At 33.5% G+C, this 25,898-nt stretch overlaps 1 protein-coding gene across 2 annotated transcripts in view; it reads right to left on the bottom strand.

The window, feature by feature from the left end:
• Window positions 1-641: 641 nt before the first annotated feature.
• The window catches only part of LOC126743871 (ornithine decarboxylase 1-like), a 51,024-nt gene continuing 25,767 nt past the window's right edge, over window positions 642-25,898 (bottom strand). For both annotated transcript variants that reach the window (XM_050451110.1, XM_050451111.1), the window contains exons 3-6: window positions 14,119-14,368; window positions 13,762-14,059; window positions 13,233-13,708; window positions 642-9,390 (exon numbers count right to left, since the gene is read on the bottom strand). In XM_050451110.1, the coding sequence (XP_050307067.1) occupies window positions 9,279-9,390; window positions 13,233-13,708; window positions 13,762-14,059; window positions 14,119-14,368 (1,136 nt within the window). In that variant the 3' untranslated portion in view covers window positions 642-9,278. The remainder of the gene's footprint in view (window positions 9,391-13,232; window positions 13,709-13,761; window positions 14,060-14,118; window positions 14,369-25,898) is intronic.

The raw sequence follows: 25,898 nt of genomic DNA, 5'->3' as shown, positions 1-25,898 counted from the left end.
AAAAATATTTTGAAGTTTCAAATAGAGACAACTTCATGTTAGCACGTTTTTCCGGATATGAACGGTGACCACTGTTTTATCAAAGCGACATCCAATCGCCACTTTGCTCTCTGCATTGATTCCAGTGAAATGTATTCAGCCTCACATTTGCTACGTGATTATTTATAAACTACAAATTTCAAACTCAGAAAATAGAAATTTCGTTTAATTATGAAATTCATTTATTCATTTCATTTATTAGCTTATAATTAATTAAGTATAGCGGGTTGGGAAGAGCGGGATCGGTTAAGAGTTATGAATTTCGATGAGTTTACTCGTCATCATCAGACTCTAACACTACATAGCTGTGATGTTTACACGAAAAACAATAATGAGAAAAGTTTTCCCGCTCTTCCCAATCCGCTATATTATAGCCACTCCACTGCAAGAATAGACTTCTACTTACAAAAAAAATTAATTATTTAAAGCAAAATCATTCTATTTGACCTGCCTTTGGTTGTAAAGGGAGCAAAATGCCGGCTCGTGGGTTTGCGCAACTGGTTTATAAGGGCGGTAAAAACCAGAAACCTATGTCGTTCATAAGGTCAAACAAAAGAACTCTCAGAAAAAGCACAGAAGAACTCGCAAAAGAACAGAAGAAATATATCAAATATTGTAATTTTAATCAGCTTTACCGTTAATTAACATTAATTTACAAGAATCTAATACTAAGATTTTTAAAACATTACTAAGCTATTACATGTTGTACATACATTGCCAGTATTCTAACCTTTTGTTTCATAAACCGTAATTTATTATTTGAGTAAATTGAGAAAAATGGGCAAGGAAGAACAATGAAATACTTAAACTTACGAAAAAAAATTAAAGAAAAGTTCGTACGAACATGGCTCCGGAAATGCTTTCTCAGAGAGCTACAGCTCTTTGAAGATAGCCTTTAAAAACTAGGTTTCGTTTTATAGCTTTGGAACTACTTTAGCAACCGCAATCAATTTTGAGACATAAATTATTGTTAGTACGTTTATCCTTTTTAATCTATTAAACAAAAATTATTTTAACCAGAGGCGTGCAAACCAAGGGGGGTATTGTCCATTTCTCTAAGCATTCAATTTCTGCCCGTTTGGGCATCAATTATGAACTTATGCATTTTGGATAAAAAAGGTGCTCTTAGTAAATATCGCTAAATATCAGCATTCTTATGAAAATTGGCTAAAAGCAAGTAATAAAATACAAAAAGCAATTATACTTAGAAAATTAAATCTGTGCCGTAAATAAAAAAGAACTGTCTTAGAAAAGTTAAAGTAGCACTTGATTAATTTGGTAATAAATTAACTTACTTAAATTATTTTAAGTGTAATAAAAAAAACAACAAATCAACAATTTTATAAACATAAACAAATTCTTACAATTGGAATTAAAAAAAACTTAAAGTAATATTGCTCAAAATGCTGGCCTCAATGCTTGATACGTTTACCTACCTACGCAGCAGATTAAGATTAAGCTTGACGTAGTTAAAAACATCAGGCATGGTTTGTATTACTCCAACAGCTGCGGAAATTCAAGCCACTAAATCTTCCTCTGATTCCCCTAGAGCTTCATAAACGACACTTTTCATATGCCCCCAAAGAACAAAATCTAAGGGTGTTAAATCAAAGGAGCGCGTTGGCCAGGTGACAGGGCCTCCGCAGCCAATTCAGCGCCATCCAAAATTTTCATTTATAAACTCGCGAACGACAAGTGAAAAATGAGCTGGCGCTCCATCATGTTGTAGCCATAAATTTTGTCGTATGATTAGAGGCAAATCATCTTCTGTCCTGGCAGTACGTGTCTTAAAAAAATTAGATAATTGTTACCGCTAGACGAGCAGTCAACATAATTGGACCAAATAATCGTTCTCGAGAACCTATGTTCATATCCCCTTAAATGTATAATACCATGTAGGTATTCCTCGGCCCATAAATGATTATATTTCAAAATTAAAAATGCCTTCTTTCGTAAATATAGTTTCTTCAATCAAAATGACATATATTGGAAATTGAGTTTCTTCTTTACACCGGTCAAGAAACAACTGGCAAAAATTTACGGGGGGGCATGAAATCATTTGGTCCCAATAATTGAACTTTTTGCAGGAGGTAGGGCCGAAAAAGCTGTTCATGAGCTACGTTCCATACTCTAACATGATTTACACCCATGGCATCAGCTACTGATTGTGTACTACAGATGGATTATCCTCAAATCCTTCAAGTACTTCTTCAGGGTTCGGATATTCCTTTGCGATCATTATCTGGCCGTTTTACTTTTACGGGGCCAGTCTCCCTGAGCCGTCGATTGACCCTTTCAAAAAGTGTGCGAGCTGGAAAGCGCTCTTCATATAATCGAGAAGCAGCTCTACCATTGCATCCAAATTCCCCATTACTTAATAGTATAACGGCATATTCAGCAAAAGTATATTACTTAACTTCCATTACTTAACCATGATAAAAAAGGGAATTAAGACCATGTAGAAATAAAATGTTATTCCACTTGCCGAAAAACGATAGTAATAGGATGCGTCCTAAAATATAAATCTTTTTACGGGTTGTGGCTTGTTTCTACTCTAGGATTATATTATTAAAATTGAATTGAAGCTTTATATGGGTAATTTTATTTAATTTAAACATGAAATTTTATAGAGGTTAAAAGATTTTTTTGAAATGGTAGATATAAATGTATGTAATTTTTAAATTACTTGATTGCACAGTGTTGTGGGACGTCCAGCAGAAAGTTTGAGTTCAGTCCTGATTAATTCTCAAACCTTGTTAACATGCACTATCGCTTTTGGGCAAATCAACTTAAAAAAGCATTATTAATAAAAAAAGCTGTATCTTAATTTACTTTTAGTCAATACTTGCAAAAACGGTGATATATAGCAATTTTTGTTGAGAATACCTTTTTTTGCAAAAGGCATAAGAGCATAATAATCTGACACAATTGAGCAGAAATTTTAAAGAAATGGGGTTAAATTTACCAAATATCCCTCTGGTTTCACGCCACTGGTTAAAATTATTTTTGTTTAGTAGATTCAAAAGAATAAACGTTCTAACAATAATTTATGTCCCAAAAGTGGTTGTGGTAGCTAAAGTAGTTCCGAAGCTATAAAACGAAAACTAGTTTTTAAAGGTTATCTTCAAAGAGCTCTAGCTCCCTGAGGAAGCATTTTCGAACCCATGTTCATATGAACTTTTCTTTTTTTTGACGCTTTCTATCTACCCTAAAAGTTTGTAACTTTATACCGGGTGACTCAGGAAAAAGAGAACACTTAATAACTATTTTACCTTCAAGATAATTAAATAAAATTTGATATATTAATGGAACTGCTATAAGAGCATCTTTTGACATTTTCAGTTGTTTTCCATAATTTCCTGTTTAACCGGAAGTGACACTAACTTTCTTATTTTGAATGAGACACTTGGTATATTATTATGAATTTGTTAGAAAATTTTATTCTGAGAACAATAATACTACATTTGCTACTTTTTGTTTTATACTTAAGTATAGAAAAAAATCACAATGAATATTATTTTTCCGTGATTACTTGATCAAAAATTAAAATTTTCAACGCATTTATGGCACCTTATTTCAAAATTTAAAAAATTGATTTTTTCTATGAGTATAAAATAAAAAGTAGCAAATGCGATATCATTATTTTCTATCAAAATACGAAATAATATACCAGTTTTCAATAAAAAAGTTTGTGTCACTTCCTGTTAAACCCGGAAGTAACAAAAAATACCAAAATATGTCAAAAAATGCTCTTATGACTATTCTACCTATATACCAAATTTCATTGTTTGAAAAGTTTTCATCTTGAAAAGTAAAAAAGTTATTAAGTGTCCCCTTTTCCTGTGTCACCCGTTATAGTTGATACTATTAAACGGTCAATTAAGAAAGTGGTTAATTAATGTGGTGCTTGCACGTTCCTGCACTCCGTACTGCATTCCAGGTTGGCCTTGGTGGTAATAGACAGAGGAGTAATATAGCCATATTACCATTATACTAGTATATATAGCTATTATCAGGCTTGGGGAAAATGCCAGTTACATAGAGACTTTCCTGGAGCTGGTTCTAAGCCTCTGGAGTAGGATTACTAAGTTGGGAGAAGCTTGACACCACAAAAGACTGCGGAAAATCGAAAACTAGATAAAAAAGCCCTTAAGAAAAGTAAGCTTAAGTAAGGCCTGGGAGTGAAAGTTTATTTTTAGCTCTAATGGACGAGAGTTTTAAGCCTATGGTTTAGTTATTAAGATTAAGACCTGTTTTCAGGCAGAGACAATATTTTCAGCAATAAGTTCTTTTGGACTAGATATAATAAAATTTAAGACAAGTTAATATACAGCCTTCAAGAGATAATGTCATTAAAAAATGGGTAAATTTCACTTACGTAGGGAATAAATTGAGTCTCGCCAAGTGGAATGAGTTATGGCCAATATCACAAATGCTCAACAGCAACAAACCTTATACCCCATTAACAAAATTAAAATCCCACTCAGGGTGGTTAATTAACCTTAAAATACCTTAATTTTGCTTTACCACGCGTATCGATAGAAGTTAACCAACAAACGTCTTTCAAAATGGCTGGTGAAAAGAGACAAACGATGATTGGTTGTGCGATCTAAACAGAAATACGGTAGTACAGTGATACTTTGCTCATATGATTTTATGATACCGATTGATTTTACTGTACAACATTTATAGGTACTTAAATAGATGACTTGAATTTTACTATTTGATTTAATCTTTTCTAACAATGAATTGATAGATGATAGTGGAATACGAGATATAAATATATCGGAGCATATGTTAGTTTATTGCTCTTTTAGGTTGGAGGCACCCAAGCCAATTCAATGTAATTTCACTTACAGAAATTTAAATAACATCGAAAATAATCGATTTCAGATCGATATGATGTCTATTCCTTGGCATTTAATGTATAATATGGAACATGTAAATGACAAGGTGGATTTTCTGGTTCAATCTGTTTCTGGTTCATTTCAGGTTAGGAACTTGCACGCACCTTTGAGGACCGTAACTGGAAAAAATAAACCTTATAGTCCTTCGATTACTCCCAACATTAGACTTCGTAACATGGCTTTAAATAAATTTAGAAACTCGAAAGAACAAGGAGACTAGCAATATCGCAATTTTACTACCAGTGCAATTATAGCAGAAAAAAAACGTATTTGACCTACAGATTCGAGAACTCTACTAACAAAGAAGCCTGGAAAGAATTTAAAAAAAATAACATTTCTCATAAAAAAATAAACAATTGCCTATATCCTTACAAAATGTGGATGAATTAAATAAATTTTTTTCCAGCATAAACAATAACAATGCAAATAGTCCAAATGAGGAGTTTATCAGGTTCTTTAAAGAGCATAGAATTACATTAAACGAGTTTCAATTTAAGTTAATAACACAAGATACCTTTATAAGTATCTTAAACAAAATAAAAAGTAAAGCATTTGGAGCTGACCATCTAAATATAAATCTTATTATGCTATTCTAGATCCACTAACTCATATTATTAATGTATGTTTGAAAAAAAGCTATTTCCCTAATTTAATTAAAGTTTAATCAAATTCGTTCTATATCCATTCTTCTAGTATTCTCAAAGGTACTGAAGAAGATTGTGGAAAGCCAAATATTGGAATATTTGAACCAAAATAGTCTGTTACCCAAGAATCAATCTGGATTCCGTAGAGGTTATAGTTGTGCCACTGCTTTGTCATAAGTAACTGACGATATATTTAAGGCCCTTGACAATAATCAGGCTACAGTTATGGTTCTCATACACTTCACAAAGGCTTTTAACATGGTAAATCATGAGACGTTATTGGGTATATTGGCATATATCGGATTTGGTAATTCAGCTTTAGCATTGGTCGCATCTTTTTTATCTAACCGTAAGCAAAGGGTTATACTTGATGGTAGAGTATCTGATGTACTTGCTGTCACATTGGGCGTGCCTCAAGGTAGCGTTTTGGGCCTGTTATTATATATCCTTTATACATCACAAATCACTAATAATTTAACACACTGCAAACATCATTGCTATGCAGATGACACGCAGCTTCACTTTTCATTCAAAAGTTCTGAGGTAGTTAATGCTAATCAATGTATTAATGAAAATTTAAATATGCTATATCTTGAGGTCCAAAAGCTGCTCTTAAAAATTAACCCTACTAAATCAATTGCCATTCTTTTCTGTAGTGATAATCACCGAGCATATATCTTGAAAAATTAAAATTTGCGTTTAAGCAAGAACATGTCACTTTTAAGTTAAGAAATGGATATTCTGCTCTAAAGTCTATATTTTTTCTCAGGCATTCTTTAAGCCCTAAAATTAAAAAACTGCTACGTGATTCGTTGATTTTATCACCATTAAACTTTTGTGACACCATCTATGGCCCCTGTCTAGATTATTCTGATGCCAGAATTCAGAAGCTTCAAAACTGTTGCCTAAGGCTTATTTATGGTGTAAGGAGGAGATACCACATATCTCATAAGTTAACTGAAGCGAACTGGTTAAGTATGCACTGCCGACGAAACTTACATGTTTTTATTCTGTTTTTTTTATAAAATTCTTAAATTTAAAACACCTCTATATTTATTTAAAACAGTCAAATTTCGTACGGATGTGCATAATCTTAATATTAGACGGAAGGATCTTCTAACTATTCCGTCGCACAATAAAGAATTATTTAAAAGGTCTTTTTCATATTTTATTACTCATTATATAATCATATTTCATTAAGAAAGAAATCACCCTTAACGGTTAAGCAGAGATTTGGTTCCCCAAACATAGATTTTTTGTCTTCAATTTAAATTTTAAATGTAAAAGATCTGTATCATGACGCCCAGGTTTTCAAGACTTTGCAGTAGATGCTATTAGCATTTGTTGGTCAGACTTTTTCTTTTATGGTTGCCCTCCATTCTCCCTTATTCCAAGAACATATATAGGGTAGTTTCAGATAAAGCAGAGGGTATTATGGTGGTACCAAATTGGGAAACTCAACCATGGTACCCTTATTTGTTTAAAAGCCTTTTAGTGAGCGAACCTATATTCTTCAATTCTGAAAAGGTTCTAATCCTTTTTTCCAGGAGCAATTTACCCACTGGACTCTCCTTGGTGGTAGGGCACTTATCAAGAAAGGGGATGCCAGCATGCAGCATTTTGAAAGCTATGGAATCCCTTTCATCATCTACAGTAAAGAAATATGAAGTGCCTTGGTGGTAATGCTACTTGAAAAAACAATTACCAATGTTTGAGATGGAACTAAGTAACGTAATTGAATTTCTTCAATCGATTTTAGAATCACAAAGCATTTCCGACGGATCGTTTAACTTATTTAGAAGTGCTATTTTTTTGATTTCTATTGACAGTATAGGCAACCACAAATTAAAGGATTCTTAAAGGGAATCTCCCGTATTCGACCCCAAAGAAGAACGTATAATTTCACTGGGAACCCAGAGCTAGTTTTAAATTTCCTAGAGCATCTGAGGGAAAATGAAAACTTGACATTAAGGATTCTAACATCGAAACTAGCCACCCTACTTGCACTAGCAAATACTTTAGCCAAACAGACGACAGATTTTAGCCAAAATTAGAGTGCAAAACATTTATTTTACTACAGAAAGAGTCTTTATATCGGACGATATCAAAACTACGCGGGTGGGAAGGACACAGCCGTGTATTGAATTGCCTTATTTCAATCAGAGACCTACTATGTGCGTCGCATCAACCTTATGTTCTTATAAGTAGTAGAAGTACAGAAGAAGTATTAAGAAGTACAGAACAGAAATTCCTGCTGCTTGGGACTAAAAACCCGTACCTTACAGCTACAACGAGGTAGGAATAAATACTAAAGTATTTTCTTCCTACTCAGTAAAACATGCGCCTACTTCAGCCGAGGAAACGAATTTTGTTAAACACATTAAGAAAAACTGCCGGCTGAAATCCGTATTCTCAGATATTTGCTAAGTACTACCAGTGTCCTTTAGAAGCAAAATCGTTCCAGGATTTTGCTCTTTTAATTTTAGATTCATAATCCTTTTTAAACAAATGTTTTTAATAATCATGATCTGTATTTCGTATTTTAATTTGGATGTAGACCAACCTTATCTTTGTGGATTTACCTAAGTGAGAATAGGTTATATCAATGTTAGAATACTAACTTTTAATTCTAAGTTTTTACTTATGTTTGGTTCCTTTAATAAAGTCAAGAACGAAACATCTTCCTAAAATTGCATTTTTATGTAATTTTTCAAACTGCTACATAGTTCCCTAATTTAGTGATCTCGAGAACGAAGCGTAAAATATATTTATTCGATCAAACGAACTTATCTGTGAAGTTCGATCGTATAATATGAGGTGCTTCTTTCGAAGAGATCACTCCCCACCCCTACCCTAATAAGGTTCTGAGTAAAGGTATGCTTATTCTTACATCGGAATGAAAAGAACATAGGTACTAACGACCTTATTAACACTTTTAAAGACCATATTACAAAATACATCTTTAAGAGTGCCCCTCGTATTCAACCGACGACGTTGTTATACGAGGTTAGAACTTTAAGATATGAAATTGGCATGTTACAGAATGTAGATAGATCAGCGGATAGACACTACCAGAAACATTTTGGTTAGTCTATGAAAACTTGTGGCCTCGAAACTTGTAGCGTACGAAAGCCGTACTACACAGTTCTCTAACTGAGTGATTTCTTCGAACAAAGCGCCTCATATATAATTACGATTGAACTTCATAGGTAAGTTCGTCTAATCGAATAATATCTTGCGTGCCTTGACACAAGCCATTGTTGGTCTTCCTCTAAAGAAAGCATTTCATGCTGAGCTTTAACTTCCTGGAAAAGAAATTTCTTCCAGGCAGTGAAAATCTCAAAAAGCAAATTTGTTTTCAGACCTCCACTGTCGACGAGAACAAAATTATATCTTCTAGTCAGAAAAATTCATGGAGTCAGTGTAATTTCATTAAACGTATTGTAAAAGTTTTAATTTTCTTCATATTTAGTCGGTCTTAAGATCACAATATTAACGAAAAACCTTAAAACTAGAATTACAAACGTTTTCACCAATTTTAGTTTTGTTTATCAAACGTTAACCCCAATAGATAAATAATAAATAAAACAGTTTAACAGTCAACAAAATGGACAAAAGCATCAGCCCAGCTTCAGCTCACATCTTAAACAGCCACATCGACCAACATTTCTATGATGTTTCCACTGTTTTAGATCCGACATTTGTCGTAAGCAGATTCAAATGTTTCCAATTTTGGCTCTTTCTCATTGACGATTATCAGTTTTGCTTTTGGCAGAGAGAGGGTGTCTTTAACATTTAGCCTGGAAGAAAAAAAATATGTTTAATAAATATTAAATAGGCACGTAAAAAGTTGTGTATGGATTCATTGTTCAAATTCCCCTGATTGTAGCGTTATTTAATTTGGAAGATACCCTTACCCGTCTATTGCCTGAATACGACTATGATTTTTTTGGTACAGATTGTAATAAAGTTTTGCTCGATGAAAATAATTTTTATTTTCTTGTTTTAATAAATTTGATTGATAAATATGGACTCTTCCAGTTTTCTTTTATATTTTCTCGTAGCAATAATGTAGCAATACTTTACTCGTTTCCCTTGCAACTACTTTAGATATTGACGAGATATCGAACCACACGTTGGTGTCATGAAGATAAGACTTTGTAAAACTAAACGTGAACCTATTCCTAAAACTTATCGTAATCTTAACACTTTTAACTATAACTGCTTTCTGTATGATCTAAGCGTTAATTGAGAACAGATATTTCTTTTAATAATACTAATAATATGATTGCAATTTTTAATTCTGACTAAGACGTTCCCTTTAAAACTTTAAAAATTACAAAACAACCGTCACCATGGATAACAGAAAATTGATTTGAATTTGATTGAATTAACGCATCTGCTAATGCCTTCAATGATTCTTTTTTAATTCCATTCCACGGTGTGCCTATTTGTTCTATTTAACAATCCGGAAAAAAAAATTTTGTCACATGTTCAGGAATATTTGCAAATCTCGAAAATGATAAAAAAAAACTATTGAGAAAAACAGAACCACTAAAAGTAGGCAGTTCATTTTCTGATATGTCGTAGTTTATTAAACTCTGCACGAAAAATGTCTATTATTTTTTTGCTACACCGCGTAGTTTAACTGCAATTTCAAGGGAAAGTAATTTGTACAATCGAAAGGAGGAGCTAACATAAGGTGAGGGAGGGGAGCCTAGCTGCTTCTGTTAATCCTCCCCTTCCGACCTCGGTCTCATCATTCTAAAAATATTCTGTCGTCTGTCCTTAAAAGCTTTGGCGATTTACGAAACACTAAAACGCTTCTACTCTCCTCGAAATTTAGGTGGCGCTAAGAATACAAGACAATTTACCGCTTTTACCGAGGGTGCACGGACTACCAAGCATCAAATTATGTCATATAAAATGCGGGTATTTTCCATAGTTCTCTAGCCTGCACAGGCTCTCTTTTTACTTCTACCGAAAAACTAACTTTCGGTTATCAAATTTTCTGAAAAATCTTAACAAAATTGATCCGTTCTCATATTTCGCACAAAATTTTTCCAGTTGTTTAGTTCAGTGTTTTATGTGTCAGCTGTGAATGATTTTCATTTGGGTGTGCTGACACCTGGAATACAGGAAATTTCTAAAAAAGCAGCTAATTATATTGTTGTAAAAGAACTGAGAAATAAACAGCAAAAACTATGAATATACTATAGACATTGAATTTGCATAAATAGGTAGTTATTGCATTACATTTTTTTTTGTGAAAAGTGCAAAAGTAAACAACAAAAGGGAGAAATGAATTCTAAGAAGAAGATGTTGTGTTAAACCTACAGACAGCAAAAGATACAGATTGTCCGTTTTTTTTAACAGGTCCAATTTGTTTAATCCTTGATACGTATGGAAAGTTTCAAGTTTGTCAGACTTTTAGAAACCAGTGAAAATTAAAACTCAAAGATTTCGATACATACATACCTAAGATACAATCCAACCTAATAAAAGCCTGTTTAAAAACAAATTTCTAGTTTCAAAGTGTCAAGCAAATAACCCTCTTTTTTAATAAAGGTATTGTAATAGAAACTTTGGTCCGAAGCAAAACTATTTAAATGTTCAAAATCTTTCCTTGTACTTCCATAACTCTTCGAATTTCTTTTCAATTTCTTGTGTAATTTGGCTAGTTTCATTTGTCATGCATTGTTTTAAGTCATCTATATATGCATTTTTAGTGACAAATATTCTATTTTTCAAATAGCCCCAAAAAAGTATTCTAAAGAAGAGAGATCTGAGAACCTAGCTGGCCATTCTATGGTAAGCACTTCCCGCATCCAATGTGGTTTTTCAGTGGTCCAGTACCTGCAATTTCGGCGGTTTAAATTGCCATGAAGCATTAACGTAGCTTCATCGGAAAACACAATGTTATTAAATAAGTTCAGCTCTTGGTCTAGTTTTGCCCTGATAGTGTTACAAAATTCGATCCTCCGGTCAAAATCATCTTCTCGCAACAAGTGAATTTTATAAGGACGGAATTAATTTTGTTTTAAAATTAAAAAATTCAAAGCCAATTTCTTGAGCAATGAACCCTGGGAATTTTCACTGAAACATTGTAAAATTACCAAACTTCTTTAATCATTTGTTGAAAATTTTGGCCGACCAGATGTAGTCCTTTCTTTAATGCTGCCAGTTTCAGAACAGAGACGGCCACTGTATGTCTTAGAGATGGAAATTAATCCACAAAATGAAGAAGGATTTCTGGAAAGTATGGTCCACAGAATATCTAAGTAGACTACAAATGCGGTACAAACAGAAAGAAGAAAAAGACAACCTAAAAATTGGGACAGTCGTGCTAATCAAAGAAGATAACGTTAATCCATCAAGATGGCCGTTAGCAAAAATAACCAAGGTGCATCCGAGTGAGAACAACAAGGTTCAAGTAGTCACCCTCCAAAAAGGAAATACTGAAACGACAAAGGCAATAACGAACTTAATCCCGTTGCCCTGTGTGCCCCAGTGTCATACACACTTAAAAATGTCAGCAGAATAACATACTAAAAATGAAACTAAAAATGAACTAAATCATGAAAAGTTCATCGATCTTTCGACATGTGGGGGGCATTCTGCCACCCACTCGGAACCGCCCAATCGATTTGCCAATGTTACCTCGTTCATTGAGAGCTACTAGAGTAGGACCACTGAAAAAAAGTTCAGCCTTAACTAAACCATGAACAGATGCTCGTTTTTTTACATGTTGGGGGCATTCTGCCACCCTTTTGGAACCGGGCTGAGAAGCTAATCCTCATAGATTGCACTTGGTTAGGCTCCAAACAACCTTCTCTTAAAAAATAGGCCTTAACTAAATCATCACTGAAAAATATCACTGGCTCTCCTGCTATTTATTATTCAAAAAACTTAAACTAAAACTTCTGTACTTGCATCAAGATTTTTTTTGACGATGAATTCAAACTTAACTTATCTGATGAGTCATTAATTCCACATTTTTGGATTTCTTATTCCATATTTAATTTTCTTGCCTTGTAATAGAAATTAAGTTTTTTCCTCCATTGATAAATGAATGATGTTAATGCAACAAAATCACTTTCAAAATTACTCCATTTCGCGCGGAATATGTACCACATTTTTCTCCCATTGTCTGAGCACGAGGCGTCGAAGTATTTGTACGAGAGAAACGACAGTGATAACAAGTAAATTTTTAATTTCGGTACTAAATTAATTTTTACAAACAATATAATTAATTTTCGGTTTAAACCATTGCAATGGCGGTGAGCCTGGATTGCAACTAAAAGGGATCCCCGTTAAAGGGACCACAACTGGCTTAATCGGTAAGTGCCAATTTGAGTAGTATGGTGCATTCGCTTTTTGACAATTTTCTTACTTGCGTCAGCAACTACTTTCAATTTTTCTAATACAGTCCACAACCTTTTCAAGTTTCCATTTATGCGTTGACAAATGAATTCTAAGAATAAAAATGTAAGGGTAAAAATGATAGAAAGTTGCATAGTCGTTCTAAATACCGCTTATGTGCCTTAATTTTCGCTTAATTAACGTATATCCATAACCTTAACCTTTGATGCGCTCAGAAAAACGTCTTTTATCACCAGTCCAGGCTAAAGTACCCACTCACCATTCATTCTGCGTAATGCAGTAATGCACCTTCGGTAACGGGAAACCATTGAACGCACAGCCTGCAGATAACGTATATGCACCCATATCTTCAAAAACCATCCAGTCTCCAACTTCCAGATCGGGTAGCTCCATGTCCTCCACTAGCTGATCCAGACCATCGCAAGATGGACCCCAGATGCTACTCGACATATGTTTGGACTTGTCCAGATCTGGTTTTTTGCTTAATGTTATCGGATCGAGAGTACGATGCGCACGTAAGATCCGATTGAAACTACCATAAACCCCTTCGTTGATGTAGTACATCTTATGAGTGATTTCGTTGTTGTTTTCGTCATAAATGTTTCTGATTGAATAGATGTTGCAGGTGAGCGTGTAGGCGGAAGTGACGAAATATCTTCCGGGTTCCGCAATGTATTTTACGTCGGGCAGGTCATGAAAGTATGTGTCCAGGGCACTATTTACTATGCCGGCAATCTATAAGACAAATTCAGGAGTTGTTTAAGTTTCACTTCTTAGTTGATTCATACCTTTTTAATGGAAGTTCCATGTCCACCAGGATACCCCCCACCAATATCCAACAATGTAAACTTATACCCAAAAGTACTGGCGTAGTTAAATATGTTACGAGCCTCACTGATGGCTCTCCAAAAGACTTCTGGCTCCCTACATCCAGATCCAACATGAAAACTGACTCCAATAACGTTCAAATTAAGCGATTCAGCCAGACGAAGAAGCCTCGGCACTTCTTTCACCGGATCACATCCGAATTTCTTCCCTAAAGGGCGCACCGCATCTATAGCTTCACATTTGATCCGAATCACCAAACTACAAGTAAAAACTGTTTAATTCACCAAACATGCTTAGGTTAATCGATCAGGATTCACCTGGCAGAAGGATACAATTTCTGGATCTTCACCAATTCACTTTCGTTATCGAAAGTCATGGTGTTAACACCAACTTCGGCTGCAAACTTGATATGACCGATCGGTTTCGCGGGGTTGGCAAAGATGATGCGATCGGTACTACATCCCGTCGAGAGAACTTTGCTGATTTCCGCTTTGGATGCACAGTCGAAGTTTATTCCTTTGCTAGTCATTACTTCCAGGACGTGTTTGTCGTCGTGGCATTTCACAGCTGCAAGTAAAGGAAGATGTATTCAGAGGACGAAGAAATTAATACAAAGAGAGAAGATCATGCAAATAATTGGTAGGCAGAAGAAGATAGATCGTCAAAGGGAAATAGTGATTACATGACATGCTAACTGGCTCCAATATCCATTGGTAAAAGTCAGTCTCATTATGATTTACAGATACTGGATAGAAATCTTTGCGATTTTCGAAACTATTTAAGAATTTCTTACTAATATGATGATGTTTGGATTTACAATTCAAAAGTCAGCTTTTGAATAGCCCACCAATAATACAATTTCTTATAGGCCAACTTTAATCCTAACACAATCATAACTTATTATACTTCACGGAAAACATCATAGAACTGTTCTACGAGTATTTGACGTTTATAGGATTTATTTGTGCCTATTAAGAGGGGTAAAATAGAAATCAGATGCACAAAACATATCCCCCTAGAACTATATCAGCAATGATAACACATGCCTATGAATTTCAGCAAAAACTGGATGGAACAATGGACTAAAAAATGAACTTAAATAAAATATTTTCCTGATGAGGTGGTGGTCCCTTCTATATTACAGTGATATTGATTCCAATTTCTTAACGCATTACATTTATTTTGATTTTAAATTGTGACTTAGAAATTAATAGATAATAAATACGTCTACTAGGTCTTTAGTTGACGCTTATTGATTAGTTGGATTCATGCAATTTATTAATTTCTAAGCCAACATTTGAGATCAAATTAAATGCAAATACGCTATATTTTAAGAAATGGCTAACTTGTTTTGTGATTGATATAAAACTTTTTGCTAAGCCAAATTGTTTCAACAAGATTTAGCAGCTCTTAAGATTTGTTTTGGCCAGTTGTTGTGTTGCTTTGCTCCACCACAGCACAGAGCAATAGGATATCGTAGGTCTGATGACCTGTATGTACTGCATCTGTTTTGGGTTCATTCCCCAGGTTTTACCACATATCCTGCGACAGTTCCATAAGGACAGTTTTGCTTTCTTAACTGTTTTCTCAACATGCCAGTTCCAATTAAGCGTCCTAAGGTTATCCCAAGATGTTTTGCCACCGTTGCAAATTAGATGGTTTCACTTCTCAGGATTGGTGGTTTGAGTTCGCCCATATTCCTTTTTCTGGTAAATGGCACTATTACCATTTTATGCGGATTAATGGACATTTCCTCCCTCTTGTACCATATTAGAATGATGTTCAGCACTTGTAGTGTTTTTGAAATTGCTTTCTCATTTTTTCCTTTTAACAGGATCATTAGATCATGTGCGTAAGCTTGGGCTTCGACCTCCCACAGTCGGCCTCAGTTACATACACAGTGTTTTCTTTGACTTACTATAATAGGGTGCGAAACGCGTGTTAAATTCAGATATCGACGAACTGTCTAGTAAAAAAAAATTATTTTAAAAACACTAAAAGGGCCTTAAACTAGGTGACCAAAAATATGAACAGCAACGGTATTGGCTGAGGCTTTGGTACTATACAGGGTGTCTTAGATAAAATTATATGCATGGGAAATTCGTAAACGGTAAGAGCTGTAGTTTCGGTTAAATGGGGAAAGAGTTGTACTGTTTCAAGCCCAATCAGGTGCGATATTAAGACCCACGAAATCTAGTTTTCAAAATATCGGGCTAAATCTAAAAATTATATTTTTAGAAAACCTGCAAATCGTCGCCGTCTTGAATCCGATCCTGGAGGCCAATCGATTGACGTTAACGATATTTTTCTAAGCATTTTAGATTTTTTGCAACAATAGTCAACTTTCTTATTTATTATGAATGCCATACTGGATTTATACGTCATTAAATAGCATGTAAAAAGACCTTATCAACCATGTATAACAACCTTATCGTATTATGGCGGAAAACATAAATTTATTTAAAAAAAGACATTTTCACTTACGTTGCATGTGAAAACGAAGGGACGGCGATGTTATCGCTCTGTTAACACTTTTATTTATCATTGACATTGGTTTATTTTATTAAGATTTATATTAATCAAGTGTTTTAAAATACGTAAATAATTTCGTTTTTGAGATAAACTTTCTTTACTCAACATAAGATTAAGATAGAGCTTAGTGACTTTCAGTAGATTGTGAGATACTGTATTGAAGTATCGTTCAGTTAACAAGACCAACAGAAACAGAAGTAGCGACGAAAATTTAGTACTGCAAAGTGTTCTGAAAAATCCACGCACATCTAAAACTCGAAAAGGAGACTTAGACAGACGGTCAGTATTTTGCAACTGGTTCCTCAGAAAATGCCAGAAATGTCCTAGATTTCCTTTTAAAGTGTTGTGGTTGAACGAAAGCTGTGTAATGTTGTGAATGTTTATTGGGCCGATGAAAATCTATTTAGAAACCATGAAGTTAATCATCAAACAAGATGGGACTTTAATGTTTAAATAGGTATTTTAAATGGACATGTTTTATTTAACATTTTTAATGACAACCTAACAAGATACTTAGGAATTCTTGACAATTACATAGATCTTAATTTAGAAAAGTTGTCTCTTCACAGCCAACAGGATGGCGCCCCTGCATACAATTCTGCAATTATTCCTAATTACCTAAATAAACAATATGGAAATAATTGGATTTTTTCAATTGAGGTCCTATTACATGGCTTGCTCGCTTACCAGATTTGACACCTTTTGATTTGTGTATGGGGATACCTAAAAGATGAAGTGTATTACTCTAGTCATACTACAGTTAAAGCACATGCAGCAGCCGTTCGACAAGCATTTCAAGAAATGCCACGACAAATAGTCACAAATTCTTGTTTGGCTATGATTGAGAGGTCTACATTCTGTATTAATAACAATGGAGGTCTTTTTAAACACTTTATTAACTAATTTTATTTTAATTAATTGTTGATTGTTATTTGTTTAATTTCATCTATCCTTATAAGTTAAAAATAGTTTTTATTTCAATTTTTTAAAATTTAATTTTCATATTAATGAAATGATTTTCTTGTTTGAATAAAAAAAACAAAATAATTGATTAGCAGCCTTTATTTTCACAGCCAACCAAGTGAAATAATGTTTTTTTTTTTAATAAATTTATGTTTTTTTGCCATATCAAGATAGGGTTGTTATACATGGTTGAAAAGATATTTTTACGTGCTAGTTAATGACGTATAAATCCAATATGGCGTCCATAAGAAATAACAAAGTTCACTAGGGTTGCAAAAAAATCTAAACTGCCTAGAAAAATATCGTTAACGTCAATCGATCACAGTAGATAACCCACAACTTCGAAATTTTTTTAAAATCGAATTCAAGATGGCGACGATCTTGCGGGTTTTCTAAAAACCTAATTTTTAGATTTAGCCCGATATTTTGAAAACCCCTGTAGATATCGTGAATCTTAATATTGCATCTAATTGGGCTTATAACAGCACAACTTTTTCTCCATTTTAAACGAAACTATATCTCTTACCGTTTACGTAATTCTTTAAATATAAAAATAGTCCTAAGTTAAGCATCTTATAATGTAATATAAACAGTTTATGGCTTGAGGTAACCAAACTCATAGACACTACATTTGTGAGAATTTGTGAGAATTGTCTATAAATCTAAGGTAAGAATCTTAAGGGGATTATTCACCCATAAATTTCTGTTTCCTGGATAACTTTTTTATTTTACAATATTTTTTAATGCGGTTTTCACTAATAAAATGTACATATTTCTTTTCAAGGTGCTAGTTTTTTTAATTTCTAAAATTTTGATTTTTTATTTAAAACCCAAAAAGATAAATAAAAAAATCTTTCCATACGTCTCTAGATACATCGATTTTAGAAACATTATATTGAAAAACCATTTCAAAAAAATTAATAATAAACATTTGAGAATGGAAATACAAAATTCAGGCATTTTTCTTACAATTTCTTGAATCGCCGATAAGTTTAGTATCATATGGCAACAAAGCACGGCCGGGCTAGCATGAATCAAATCAGGAAACGCGCGACGCTTGTTCGGCCCGATATGTGCAAACGACGGTATCGGCTATGGTCAACAGCAATTCAATATTATGTAAAATTGAAAATTGAAATGTTGATGGGTGTTCACTGTAGAAGTATTTTATTGCGAAGGTGTTCCAATTTTGTGCACGTTGTTCTTTATACTATAAAGTTTTTTATGTTTATTTTTAAAAAATAGGAAAAATAGGAAAAGAAGAATATTCAAAAGTTTATTATTCTAAACGAAAAAGTAGGGAAAACAGGATCACTTTAGGCCTAGAATGGCTGCAAATATGGAGTAAAAATGCCACATTGCTTTTACTATTAATATATAAATGAAAATAAATGATTCATTTTGGAAAGAAAAAATGATAGAAAAAGATTTTTATTTTTTTTTTAATTTTAAATGCTTGCTGCCTGAAATCATAGATCCTAGGCATAATAGAGGCATGGAAATTCGAAAGCCATCTAGAACTTGAGCTTTAAATCACAATTTTTGTATTACATTTGTTTGGTTTTTCTATTTTCATTAAAATATACCACTTCGTTATATTATATTTTTCATTTTTGTATACTTACTTACATAACTGTTAATATTGTCTTGTGTCATGTTATTATTGTCTCTGAGACATGTTATTTTGTTTATTATTTTCTCTCTACATATTCATTTTTAAGTTATAGCATGTTGTATTTGAAAGTGAGACACATTTTTTTTTAATTAATTAAACTTTGGGGTTTATTTTATGCCCCTGTGATGAGGCTCACGCGTGTGTCTATAATTAATTTTTTGTATTCTGATTCCTAAGAATTGTTTAAGGCATATTTAAAGGTGATTAACATTTAAAAAAAAAAAAATTTACGTTATACGACTGATTCTACCTCTCTTTGACGAGAGCTGTATTTACAGGGTGGCTAAACGAAAACGAGACGGCGGCCATGTCGGGCTTGTAAAGATTTTAAAAAGAAAACGCTCGGACACGTCAATTTAGATTACCAGGAGGAAACATTTTCAGAGTATAATATCACCTCCATCCATCCCCTAGCCAGGGTGGAACTAACCTCAAAAATTTTAAATAGAATAGTGGGTTGAGTTATACCTTGTTTGAAAGGTCTTTCGATTTTCTTTACGGCTACACCTAATTTAAAATTTTACTTAAGTGGTTCTTAAACTATTGACTATTTTAACATTTAATATAGTTTTTTGGAAAATCTGTATAAAATGTTGAGTGTTTAGAAAAACTGGATTAAATCGCAACTCTTTATTAAACTATGAATTTATAACAATTATACATAAACGTTACTCCAACAAATACTGAAAATGGCCATCGTCACAAACTCCATGCAATAATACAAATTTACATTAACGTTTAGGAGGAAAAAAATAAGAATACCAAAATACAAATAAACAATAAATAATAATGTTACTTAGAGGTCAATTCGACTTAATCAGAGTGAAATCGGAACATTGATTTTTAGTTTATCGTATTAAACAAAGTAATAGTTAAAATGGTTTATACCCTACAAGAAAAAATAGAAATAGTATACAAGGGATTCTAAAAACTCATGATTTCCACCCCTATAAAATAAATCTGGTACATGAAATAAATGAAGACGATGAAGATCGGCGCTTGGAGTTCTGTGAGATAACTAGTGAAAGAATATTATATCCCAATTATGTGTTTAATGTTTGTTTCTCGGATGAATTTTCGTTTTTCTTAAACGGCACTGTCAACCGTCATAATTGCCGTTATAGGTCGGACCACAATCCACACATTTATCACGAAGCACATACTCAACATCCCCAAAAATTAGACTTTTGGTGTGGTTAAAAATTAAACCTTAGGTTATTACAAGAAGCTATCGATCTAGCAATCACGAACATGATTGAAAATGATAATAACAATCAATAAATTGAAGACGAGTTGATGTTTCAGCAGGATGGTGCGTCTCGTCAATACGTAATAGCTGTCCGCAGTTATTTAAATGAGACCTATCCTGATCCCTAGATTGGACGGAGAGGCTCTGTTGAATGGTCCGCGCAGTCGCCTGATCTTTCACCTCTGGATTTTTTCTGTGAGGTCACCTAAAGGGTAAAATCTATGCTACCCAACATATGCTACCCAAGATTCAATAAAAGAATTGCGCAAAAGGATTACATTTGAATGCCAACAGATAACACCTGATATGCTACGAAATATGCGACGTCGATTTAAACAAAATCTGTATTATTGTTAAAAATATTGTATTAAATGTTAAAATAGTCAATAGTTTGAGAACCGCTAAAGTAAAGTCTTTTAAACTAGGTATAGCCGTAAAGAGAATCAAAAGACCTTTCATCCAAGATATAACTCGAGTCACTGTTCCATTTAAAATTTTTGAGGATAGTTCCACCCTGGCTAAAGGATGTGGTGTTATGTGTGATTTTTTCTCATATAGTTGATTTTTGTTATGATTAATTTATTTTGTGTTTTATTATCTTCATTTGGTAATTTTTATTTAGGTTTTTATTTTTAGGCTGTACATTATAAATTAATTTGTAATATTAATGTTGTGTTGTTGGTAATTAAAATACATTACTATTATAATTTATTTTTTATATTTTGATTGCTAACTAACTGCTTAATAGGCATACCTGGAAGTGAGACAATTTTCTTTTCAATCTATGGGGCTGCTTCTACGTTTTTTTTGACGGGAGACACTCACATGTCTATATATTTGAAAGTGAGACAAAATTATAAACATTTTTATATTTCATTCCTCTTGTTTGTGATACTAATACCCTCCTATACAAGGTGTCTTCTATAAAAACCGCCAAACTTTAAGAGGTGATTTAACAAGTCATTTGCAACAAAAAAGTCGTATAACATTTTTTCGAAAAGTTGTTAGTTGTTCTGGTATTTAACATCTTTTGACTTTATCAAATTTCATTGTTTTTTTTTTAATATAAACAAGAATATCTCCGTTATCTTTACTACCACATAAAATTTAGATATACCATCTGAAAGAGATTTAAATTTGCTATAAAATAGGTATATTTAAGTTTTTGAGTAATTTTTTTATACCGGGTGTTATCAGAAGTTAAATGTAACATTCGGGAAATGTGCAAAGTTAGTGGTATCTTCTTCGTTGTCGTTTTTCTAAAATGTGGTAAATAGGGACACGTTTTTTTCAGCAAAAACTGCTGTATTTAATATGCTTTCCAATGATATACTTACTTTTGTGATAGCTATTTGTTTTCACAGTAATATCATGGGCAAAAGATAGAAAACCACAAAAAATGAAAATATTCAAATTTTATATGTTCTGATTGACCAGAATTAAAAAATCAAAATTTCATTAAACAAACCTAAAATTATAACAATTATTCAAAATGTCTTCCCTCTTGTTCAATACGTTTAATGCATCTTCTTCTGACACTATCAATAACCCGTTCAAGTTCAACGCGTTTTGTCGCATTTCATCAGTGCAACACACACTAATTCGATTAATTGGTTCGTCTCGAGTATTAATGTTAATACTATAAACATTAGATTTTAATGTGCCCCAGACATAAAAGTCAAGGGGCGTAAGGTCAGGGCTTCTGGGCGGCCATCTTACCGTACCGTATCTTCCGATTCATTTCTCCCCAAAGCATTGATTCAAGGAATTTTGCACAATTCTGCCATTATGGGCTGAGCATCCGTCCATTTGAAACCAAAGTTCCTGTCTAGCGGCTAAGGAGATTTCTTCCAGAAAGTCAACAAGGTCATTATTAATAAATTCGAAAACTCATTGGAATTGAGCCGATCAGAAAGTATTACAGGCCCGAAAAGGCGACCTTTCATTAATCCTATCTATACGTTGATCTTTATCTCATGCTTTAAATGTGAAACAACAGTCGCATGAGGGTTTTCTGTATGCCATATATGGTTATTTTTTAAATTCATTATTCCGGCTCTTGTAAATGTTGCTTCATCTGTCCAAAATATTTGATCTGTTGTTCTCCACTCTTGCAACTTATTCAAGTACCACCTACAGAATTGAAGCCTCACCTCACCATCGACTGGCAATAAATCCTGGACTTTTTTCAAATAAAACGGATGCAAATTTTTTTTTTTAAGAACTCTATGTACAGTGGAATGGTGAATCCTTAATGCAGCACGAATGTGGCGAGTACTTCTAGATCTATCTTCTGTAACAGCTCTCATAATCGCAGGCTCTTGTCTCCAGCGCTGACCATTTTGACCACCTTCTCTAATCCGCAAACCTTGAAAGAAACCAGTTTCCCCACAGCGTCTGAATACTTCTGCAAATGTACTTCTATGGGGTTGCCGTCTATTAGGAAAACGAAGCGCATACTCCATTGCTGCCTCTCGCGAGTTTCCATTTGCGACACCGTAAATAAATAAGATGTCCCGATATTCAATGTTTGTGAAACTAGGCATTATTTTTTTAAGCACGTTTAAATCAAATTACTTATTTAACTACTCGAAGTGAAAACTTAATGACAGTTCTTGTCAAATTGTAAATATCTATGCTTTTGTTTTAAAATCAAGTAATACATGGTTTGTAAATTTCCTTCTTTTGCGGATTCATTGCCATTTACAAAAGAAGGAAAACCTGCCTTTTTTCTTAAAGAATGAATATCCCGATATGTTATTTGTTTACGGCTCTCTAAATGCAGTAGTTTTTGCTGAAAAAAAAACATATCCCTATCTAGCAAATTTTAGAAAAACGACAACGAAGAACTTTTGCACATTTCCCAAATGTTACATTTAACTTCTGATAACACCCGGTATAAAAAATTACTTAAAAACTTAAATATACCCATCCTATAGCAAATTTAATTCTCTTTCAGATGGTATATCTAAATTTTATGTGGAATAACGGAGATATTCTTGTTTATATGTGTTGGAAAAAGACACTTTATCGCTATTCTTTCCCATTCTTATAACCCATCCCTATTAGCGGTGTGGAACTGTCAGCGGCCGCGTCGAAAGTCATCGAGTGACAGTGTATCATCGCGGTCGGTGCTTCCCTGATGTATTGGTTTTTTTTGTTGACCGATCCGCGTTTATGTTATTGTAAAATACAGTCCATTTTTTATTGGTTATCAAAATTTATACGTAGTAAAGGATATGTTATAATTTATTGGTGGTTTAATTTGCCTTTACTAAAACTAAAAAATTACGTAATCAGGAATCTCCTGTACATACAAAATGGTCCATCGACACCGGATGTTTTGCAATCCAGTGAATTGTGGTTTATTGTGACTATTGAAAACTGTTGGCCTTGGTAAAAACAGATCGTGTTATTGGAGCACTGATTTGTTAAACGTTTTACGTCGTTTTATTTTGGGACGTGTGTTAATTGGACGTGATTTTATTGGACTGGTATTTGGAAAAACTGTGTTTGGCGAAGCTGTTGCTTATTGGAAAAGCAGTTGGAGATTGGAAATACTACTGGATTTGAGCTCTGTGTTTGTATACCAGCTGGTTTAGTATAAAAAAAATCCTTGTGGATATTTGTGAGTATTTCCTTTCAATATTTCCTTTTATTCCTTGTTTTGTGTCTCCATTAGCGGAAGAAAATGGCTGAAGAAGTAAAAGCGTTAATTAAAAAGCGCGGTAGCTTAAAATCTAAGTTGACAATGTTTAAGAATTATTTTGATAAGTTAAATGCTTCCTTGGACACTATAACAGATGGTGTTGACAAGTCGTTTTTTGTAGAATTGGATATGCGTTTGCAAAAATTGACCGAATTGTTACCGGTGTTTGATGAAATTCAGAATGATATTGAGTTTTTGGTGGATGAGGCTGATTTGGAAGCCCAGTATACAGAACGTCAACATTTTGAGGATAACTTTTATAGTTTTTCATCAATGGCTCGTAATTTACTTACAAAATATGATTTTTATGAAAACGCTACTGAAGAAAAATCTCTAAGGTCTGTCTCGATAGCTTCTGGTTCGGGCCACAATAAAAAAGAAATTGTGTCTTTAAAGGCGTTGCCAAAACTTCCGCCAATTCCAATTCCTACATTTTCAGGAAAATCTGAAAATTGGCTGGAGTTTAGGGATACTTTTTCTTCTTTAGTGCATAAAAATGAAAGGTTGGACAATATTGAAAAATTCCATTTTCTTAGGGGTGCATTGGACGGAGACGCAAAGCAGTTTATTGGAACACTTGAATTTTCTGATAGTGGGTATGATGTTGCTTGGAACTTGCTATTAGAAAGGTATAATAATACTTCATTATTGGTGAATAATAATTTAAAATGTTTGGTTAATTTGTCTCAAATGCAAAAAGAAAATGCTTATGAGCTGAGAAGAATGTTGGATGTTTTGGTAAAAAATCTCAGGTCACTTAACTCATTGGGGGTATATACTGATAATTGGGATGTAATAGTTATTTTTTTGATAAGTTCAAAGCTAGATTTGCACACAAAAAGAGAATGGGAAGAAAGGAAAAGTAAGGATGCATTACCTACCCTTGAGGAGTTTAAAAACTTTCTAAAAGTCAAAGCTGATTTGTTAGAGGGCTTGGAGGTTAATAACTGTGTAGGTAACATTAAAGAAAAGGGGGTTTACAGGGCAAAGCAAAGATCTTTTATTTCTGTGAACCAAAAGTGCTCCTTTTGTGATGGGAATCATTTTATCCAGAATTGTAAAGTATTTTTGGAAATGGGTACTTATTATAGGTTCCAAAAAGCTTTGCAACTAAAGGTTTGTTTAAATTGCTTAAGGCCTGGGCACATTAGTAAGAGCTGTACCCAGCGGGGATGTAAAAAATGTGGGTCTAAGCATAATGTTCTTTTGCATTATGATAAAAATAAAAATAGTGGTAATTTAAGTGGTGTTTCTAGCCCTGTAAAGAATGAAAATGATTTGGCAAAGTCAAGAGAGGAAGAATTATTGGATGAACCTAAGGATTCTTCACCCACAAGCTTTAATGTTTTGACTTCTTATTGTAACTCGAGTAATGTTTCTGATGTTTTATTGTCAACTGCACTGGTACAAGCGGTAGACATTAATGGTCACTATCAAACATGCAGAGTTCTTTTAGATAGTGGTTCTCAATCTAATTTGATTTCTGTGAAAATGTTTACAAAATTGGGCTTGAGTTCTATTGGGGTTAATATATCTATGGCAGGGGTTAATCAACTGGTGACTAATATAAAATCTAAGTGCAATGTGAAAATTGTTTCTTTCCATAATAATTATGAGACAAGCATTTCATGTTTGGTGGTTTCACAGATTGGTGATAATGTTCCTAGCCAGCCTATAGATATTTCTCACTTAAAAATCCCAAGTCATTTAAAATGGGCAGATCCCTCTTTAAATGAACCAGGACAAATTGATATTTTGATAGGAGCTGAAATTTTCTATAGTTTGCTTTGTATTGGTCAAATAAGTCTTGGTGAAAATCAACCTGTTATACAAAAGACTAAACTTGGATGGGTATTTTCTGGCAGCATTTTGGGTCCTGGTAATACAAAAAGGTTATGTAATTTTGTTAAATCAACGCCTAATATTGAAAATGAATTAGAAAAATTCTGGCAAGTTGAGGAACCTCTTC

Source organism: Anthonomus grandis, chromosome 13 (genome assembly GCF_022605725.1).
Source record: "Anthonomus grandis grandis chromosome 13, icAntGran1.3, whole genome shotgun sequence".
Taxonomy (NCBI): domain Eukaryota; kingdom Metazoa; phylum Arthropoda; class Insecta; order Coleoptera; family Curculionidae; genus Anthonomus; species Anthonomus grandis.
The sequence above is the reverse complement of the archived record's forward strand: the minus strand, read 5'-3'. Positions and strand labels throughout refer to the sequence as shown.